The sequence below is a fragment of the Monopterus albus genome, unplaced genomic scaffold, assembly GCF_001952655.1.
Source record: "Monopterus albus unplaced genomic scaffold, M_albus_1.0 scaffold59.1, whole genome shotgun sequence".
Lineage (NCBI taxonomy): Eukaryota > Metazoa > Chordata > Actinopteri > Synbranchiformes > Synbranchidae > Monopterus > Monopterus albus.
In genome coordinates this window covers 2,289,041-2,296,859 of record NW_018127939.1, presented here as the reverse complement: position 1 = coordinate 2,296,859, position 7,819 = coordinate 2,289,041, and the positions used below count along the sequence as shown (strand labels likewise).

Here is a 7,819-nt window from a genome sequence, read left to right as displayed (position 1 = left end):
TTGGCTGTTAGCACTGGAAATGAGAGTTATTTCAGCTATGACATTTTTGTTTAGACTGGACGTGTATGTGTGGGGCAGTGGGGGGAATAAAGGATTTAGTCACAGCATGTGTGTGTGTGTGCCTTTTTGTGTCCACATGCACAAGCTCAGCTGTGTGAGTGCTCAAACCATTAAAGACTATACCTACAGCTTCCTTCTTTGGCATTTGTCTTGGTTTACAATATTGTCCAAATGGCCTCAGACCCGTCCACAGGCCATTCACTATTTTCAGGGTTTATTTGCTTTTCCTTAAGTTGAGCGGTTTAGTGAGTGAGGTGGACAGGAAATGAGGGAGGGGGCGCATAGTGACACTGCGGAAGAAAGGAGGTGAGTGGTGGATGAGTTGCCACTGGGTGGGTAGGCTCACTGCCACAAACACAGGCGTTTGTGTGTGTGTGTGTGTGTGTGTGTGTGTGTGTGTGTGTATGAGTATGAGTATGTGATGCCCAGCAGTGCACATACATGCAAGCGCATACACATGCACATATCATCTCAGCATGTGAACAGTGAAGGAAAGTATGCAAAGTGACAGGTTGCTTATGCATCATGTTGATGATCATCAGTCTCACCTCATCCTCTGTCTTTCTATCTTCCCTTCCTCTCTTTCACATTTTATTCCCCCTTTGTTCTTTTTTTCTTTTTTATGATGTGTGAAATGTCTTTGCATTATGTTTGCATGACATTTAACACCTGTTTGGACTGTTTAGAGCTCCTTTTAAGAATGCAGCTTCTAGTCTGTCTTCTCTAAATTAAGAAAGTAATGAACTTTCTTCAGTCCAGATGACACTGTGGGATATTTATTCAACATGCCAAAAATTTCAGCTAAATTCTGACATCCCTTTTTTTGACATTCTTCAAGATATGATCCGTGAGTGTGTGTGTGTGTGTGTGTGTGTGTGTGTGTGTGTAATCAGAGAAGAGGCAGATGAAGAGGCGTCAGACATATTAACTGACAGATGGAGGTTGATCCAACTCATTTATTACCCCAGAGGAGAATGCCACAGTGAGATTGGGCTTCATTAATTTCAGATTTAGTTTTCATTTCAAGCTGTTGCGCCCTGAGATAAATAAAATGGCGCATTATGTTTTTGCCAAGATATTTCTTTTTTGTTTTCCTCCAATAGAAGGAGTTAAAAGAGGGGAGGCATAAGTTCCATGTGGCTGGGGTAGTATATAAATACAGGCTCGCCTAGAGGAAAATAACACCTCAACGGTTGATGAGGTGAAATGGGATGACTGTAATTTCTCAGCTCAGCTTTAAAGGCTCCCACACAGATGGCTCATTTATCCCTGGGAGTCCTCGGGCACACATAGCAGGGAAACTTTTTCTCCAGTTATTCTAACATAGCATGTTCACTCCTTGCAATTTTACTCATCTCTTTCTTTCTCCCTTTGTCTCCATTCTCCTTGCAGCCTATTCTCCCAAGGAGCTGACAGAGCACACTGTGGAGGATGAGGAGGCGGAAGCAGATGACCTGCCCTCGGCCCCTCAGGATGACCTTTCCATGAAAGATGAGTTTGTGGAGCAAAGCACAGTACCTGCCAAGGAGCAGCCATGTGACCAGGAATTAGCTGGGGCCGTGGAGCTGTCAGGACAGGAGATGGACAGTGAGTCACATGTGAGCGAGACCAGCGACCATCTCTCAGACTTTGAGAGCCCCTCCAGAAAAGCTGAGGGCAACTTGATCACAGCAACTCTGAACGGTGGGACTCGAACACCACCCTTGGGAATGGACACTTTAGAACAAATGAAGGCTATCTACTCCAGCTTCCTGACTGGCCCCTTGTGGTCACCGCTGAACTTTAATTCCACACCACCACAGACACAGTTGTCAGCTTCTACAGAGAAACCAACTCGCAGCAACAGCACCAGTAGCAGTAGTAGCTGCAGCAGCAGTAGCTATGACTGGCACCAGACTGCAGTGGCAAAGACACTTCAACAGCATCCTCCCCAGAGCCGTCACCCTGCTCAGTCTGAGCCCAGCCTCTTTAGTACAGTCCAGCTCCACAGGCAGAACCCAAAGCTGTTCGGCTCAATCTTTACAGGGGCCAGTAAATTTCGCTGTAAGGGCTGTAGTGCTGCTTATGACACACTGGTGGAGCTGACAGTGCACATGAATGACACAGGCCACTACCGTGATGACAACCAGGACAGGGCAGGCAGTGGTGCAAAGCGCTGGTCTAAACCACGCAAGAGATCCCTGTTGGAGATGGAGGGCAAGGAGGATGCCCAGAAAGTTTTGAAATGTATGTATTGTGGTCACTCCTTCGAATCCCTGCAGGACCTTAGTGTCCACATGATCAAAACCAAACACTACCAGAAAGTGCCTCTGAAGGAGCCCATGGCCCCTGTGGCAACCAAAATCATGTCTTCTAAGAAAAGGGGGCTCATGGGCTTGGACCTCACCGCCTCCCCACATCCTAGAGAAGGAACCACCAAAGCTAAGCACCTACTGACAGACCTGAGTGACTCATCTCAGAAACCTTCCTCCAGCCCCTACACCATCCCTAATAACCGCTTCAGCCACCAGAATGGAGCCAGCTATGCTTGGCAGTTCGAATCCAACAAATTCCAGATCCTTAAGTGTATGGAGTGTGGGAGTTCTCATAATACGCTACAGGAGCTGAGAACCCACATGATGGTGACAGGACACTTCCTCAGGGTGACCAGCTCTGTGGGGAAAAAAATCAAAACACTTCCTGAGGCTACCTCCCCCAACCCTCGGAGGGTTACCACACCTACTGAACAGAGGGTCCAGTCTGTCCCACTTGCACCCTCCACCTTCTCTACTCCACCTCTGCAGACTACCACAACCCCCCCTGCCATATCCCCTCATTCCAAAGAGATCAAGAAGGAAGAGGTTGAGGAGGAGTGCACTAAGCAAGAGGCTGCTAGAAATGAAAAGCAATTTACCGTTTCTGATGGGAAGGAGGAGGATGCGGAGAAGGAGGAAAAATACGACATCTCAAAGTATAACTATCTTACTGAAGAGGACCTGAAAGAGAGCCCTAAAGGGGGCCTAGATATTCTCAAATCACTGGAAAACACTGTGACATCAGCCATCAACAAGGCACAGAGTGGGAATCCATGCTGGGGGGGGTACCCTAGCATCCATGCAGCCTACCAGTTCCCCAATGCCCTCAAGCTCCAGCAGGGCAGCATGGAAAAGACTTCCCCAATGAAGTTCTTGTTTAGTGGAGGGAATGGAACATTGTCCTCCCATGCCAAGAATCAACCCCTCATTTCCCCACCACTTAGTCAGTCCTCCCCCTTCCCCAGCAACAACTTCCAGGCAATGGAGGAATTGGTGAAAAAAGTGACAGAAAAAGTAGCAAAAGTAGAGCAAAGAGTGAAACAGTTGTCTCCTAAGAGGGAGAACCATCTTTCCCCTTGTAGCAGTGAAGCTGGAGAACTGCATAAGGGAGGAGAGGCAGACTCACCTCGGGAATGGAGAGCAGTGACCCCAGTCAATAGCGACAGAGGAAGCCATAGCGACAGAGCATCCCCAGCAACAGAACCCAAGAGAGAGACAGCAGTCAAATCCCCGCTTGCCTCTACACTCAGCTGCAGTACCGCCATTATCACTGGCCATACTCCTCTAGAACAGCCCTTTGTCAACCCTTTAAGTGCTCTTCAGTCAGTAATGAACATTCATTTGGGGAAAGCAGCCAAGCCCTCCTTGCCAAACCAAGATCCCTTGAGCCTCCTCTCCAGGCTCAGCCAGAGTATGGCTGAGAGGGCGGCTGTGGCTGCTCCTCCCTCACAGACCAAAAAGCTGGATAGTGGAGTTGATAATAGTTTTTGCCAGCCAAATGATGACCAGCCCATGGACCTCACAAAGGGGAAAAGTGAAAGAGGATGCTCTGTAGGCTCAGCCCCACTAACTCCCTCATCCACAGCCTCCTCCGTCTCTCCCTCCTCTCTTGTTACTCCTGCAAAGCTAACAGTGGTCTCTCCCTACCCGTCCAGCAGCCCTCTACATGAAAATGCACTCTCAGATATCTCAGACATGCTAAGGAACCTGACGCAGACCCACCATGTCCCTAAACCTTCCTCCCGATCCAGGGTCCCAGATAAAACTGAGGTTGTGGGAGCCACTCCTGATGATGATGATGTGTCCCTGCATGGCCACAAACGCAAAGGCCGTCACTCCAACTGGAACCCCCAGCACCTTCTCCTTCTTCAGGCCCAGTTCGCCTCAAGCCTGAGGCAGACCTCAGAGGGGAAATATATCATTAATGACCTCAGCCCACAGGAAAGAATGCATGTCTCTCGTTTCACAGGTCTCTCTATGACCACCATCAGCCACTGGCTGGCCAACGTCAAGTACCAGCTAAGGAGAACAGGCAGAACCAAGTTCCTAAAGAACCTGGACTCTGGTCAGCCTGTATTCTTCTGTAGTGACTGTGCCTCACAGATACGGACCCCAGCAGCATACGTATGCCATTTGGAAGCCCACCTCGGGTTCAGAATCAGAGACCTGTCCAAGCTGTCCCCCAAACAGACTGCCAGGGACTCCCACACTCTCACTGAGAAACTAGTGCCCCTGGAGTCTTTCCCTTCTCCACAGTCACAAGATGACTGCAGTAGTAATGGGGCAGTATACCGCTGCCAGCTCTGTGTCCGTAAATTTGCCACTAAGCATGCAATCAAGCTTCACCTCAGCAAGAGCCATGGGAAGTCTCCAGAGGACCATCTGCTATATGTGTGTGAAATAGAGAAACACTAAATTTCTGTCTGCAGTAGGCATACTTGCAAACATATGTAAAATATAAACAAAAAATAGAGAATATTTGAAAGATATGGTGATGCACAGACGCCATGAACTCCTCTTAAAAATGTCAGCACAAGGTGTTTACATCTGTTCGGCCTATAAACATTTCAGTTTCAAATGACATTTATTTCACATCAGAATATACTGTAGGTCAAAGCTGTTCTGCCCGATTTGTTGTCAGCATTGTCCCTCTCGCTCTACTTTGGTAATGTGAGACAACACCCGTTCATGATCATGGCGACTCTTTTGACTAGAAAGTAAACTAATAACTTGAAATATAATAACTTTATTGTATTTATTTTGGATTTTTGTGATTTTGGTTTTGTTGTTAGATTGCATGTTTTAAACACGTTTTACTGTTACCTTTGTACAGTCCTGTCCTGTCCAGATTTTCAATTGCCATTTTAAACTGGTTATTTTTTACACCTTAAAGCAGCCAAATGCCTGGGAAAGCTCCTTAAACAAACAGCAAAAGTTCATTGCTTGTTTTTTTTTATAGTTTTCTCTGTACAGCCTATTGATTTTCTTGCTGATTGTAAAAGCTGCCTTGTTCTTTGTCACTCAGTAAGGGGCACTTAAAATCCAGGTTTGTGTAAAAATGTACATATAGTGTATAAGCTTCCAACTTGCTGTTTAAATTATGCATACTTGTTATATTTCCTAATTTAAGAGGACTATGACTATCCACTGGTGCAGAGCCTTTGAAGAAGACTAAAAGAACATTGTTTTGCACAATAGTTTTATAAATGTTATTTCATAAAAAAGTACAAATATGTTAATGCCTTGTGCTTCTATGATTAAATTGATTTAACTGCTGCATAAAACATTTGGCTTCTTTCATATTTAGCAGTCAGAGACTTAAAATTAACTGAGTATTTCAGCAAATGATATTTAAAAGCAGTTGTTTTAATGAGATAACTGACAATCACAGTTTTGTCCACTATGTAATTTCTAAGATGTTATCGAATTCTTTATCTGGTTTACTGGAAAATCATGCATCTTTGGAAAAAAAAAACTCACCCTTTCCAATTGTTGTCCCACATTGTAATGACTAAGCATTTACAAATCAGCTGACAGATTGCTCACAAGCCTACATCTGCAGAAACCCTGAATAGAACTTAAAAACCTTCAGCATTTTCTCCCCGCGGTTGTCTTCACAACCACAGTTTGTCTAGATATTACTGTTGATTTCTGTGTTGTCGCATTGTTGTGGGGCAGACTCGAGAGGTGCGAGTGGTGCCGCTGCCTGCAAGGCGTCTGGCAGGTGGTGTGTGCTGCATGTAAACCACCAGATGTTTCTGAAACGAGCCACTGGAGGAGGAGGAGGCAGGCGGGCTGCAACAGCAGGCAGAGAGAGCTGATTACCACGGGGGCTTGGATGCCATCAGGAGCCCTGGGCAGAGACAGCAGATCTGGCACACACCTGGATTCCAAGACTGTCCCTTGGAAAAAATAAAGCGGATCCTATATATGCACACTGAGACAATCTGACAGTGGTGCAGAATGCACAGACAGGTGCTATTCCCTCAAAGCAGGCTTTTGGATCTAACAATATTACTGGCAGGTGTTGATGCCATCAGAGTAGTCACAATTCAGGCTCAGTGCCATGTAATGAGAAAGTTTTTTTTTTCTTTAGTATGCATGATGCGCACACACACGCACACACACACATTTACTCCACAGATTTTCAACCATCTACCTTTGTCTTATTTGAAGATGCCTGGGGACACAATGTTCTTTCTGTTTGATGTTCCCAGGCTTCGCTTGTCATGACTGACTGACTGAGTGACTTGGGGCCGGGGAAGTTATCTGGTTACTATGGTGACGGCCATTTGCCCAGACTCTAACCCTGCTCGCTCACTCAACAGAGGACAGCTCGAGTGCAGCACACCCATTTACTCTCTTAAATCTCATCATCTCGCTTCAGTTCCTCCCACCCGGGAACAGATTAATTAACACACACACACTGTGTCCTGACCCCGTCTTCTCACACAAACTCATTACTGCCACAGACTTGCTCCCGGCCCGCCAACGTTTAAGATACATTGGTCTAACGTTGTGGGAGAACCCAGTGGTGACTCACATTTGACAAGCAGAATAAAGCCCATAACAAAGGATGATAATTGAAAGATGGGATTCAGACCGGTAGCCATTGATAATGCTAATGAAAAAGACTGAGCTGCCTTATTGAATATCTGGTGAATTTCCCAAGCTTACCGAGTACTTGCGGATTAAAAAAAAGATCTCTCAGCCTTGATCTTTTTATTTTCCAGCACTGTACATGTTGATGAATGCTTTAGGCTTAGTGATGGACTTGGGGTGAGGATGGTTGGGGGCGTTAATGGGATAGTTGACACTTTGGGGGTTAATGAGGAGCTGGAGGGAGACGGCTAAATGATTGGACTTCTGCTTGGATGAGCATTATGGTGGCGGTTAGATGAGAGCAATGTAGATGCTGTGAATCTTCTGTAGCCAATTATTTAGCATGAAAAAGACAAAACTCCTCTCAATTGTATTTTTCAACTATAATAAAGAGGAGATTAGATGTGTTATCCATTGTTGTATTGTCTTGACTATCCTTGAGGGCTGGGTAGTTATAGACACCGATGTGCCTCAATGCTCCTAAAACAAAGTCACCAGTGAGGGGGGAAGAAAGGAGGCGGACAGGACAGGGATAGGATAGGAGAAGAATGAGTCCCCCCACTCCTCCACTCCACAGATCTCCCATCAGCTCTTGTCATCCTTTAAATGAATATCAGTTAAATTGCTCTGTGGATCTGAGGAGTTTGGATGTCAATGTGATTTGTGTGAGTGTGGTGGATGGAGGGGCCCAGACTAATGAAAGGCGAGTCTAGCCTGACAGAGTGATGAGCATCAAGCCCATCAGACCAATCACACAAGAGCAGCTGACAGTGCCGACAGACAGACAACTGGGGAGGAGAGGCTATGTATTTAGGCAAAACAAAATGGCTGCCAAAATGGCGGTGGATGTTTTAGAACACCTT

General features: G+C 46.0%; 1 protein-coding gene across 1 annotated transcript in view; it reads left to right on the top strand.

Annotated features, from left to right (window-relative positions):
- tshz3a (teashirt zinc finger homeobox 3a) overlaps nucleotides 1-5,626 on the top strand; it is a 16,560-nt gene extending 10,934 nt beyond the window's left edge. Inside the window, exon 2 of the mRNA XM_020603014.1 lies at nucleotides 1,453-5,626. Within this exon, the coding sequence (XP_020458670.1) occupies nucleotides 1,453-4,769 (3,317 nt within the window). The 3' untranslated portion in view covers nucleotides 4,770-5,626. The remainder of the gene's footprint in view (nucleotides 1-1,452) is intronic.
- The last annotated feature ends 2,193 nt before the right edge of the window (nucleotides 5,627-7,819 follow it).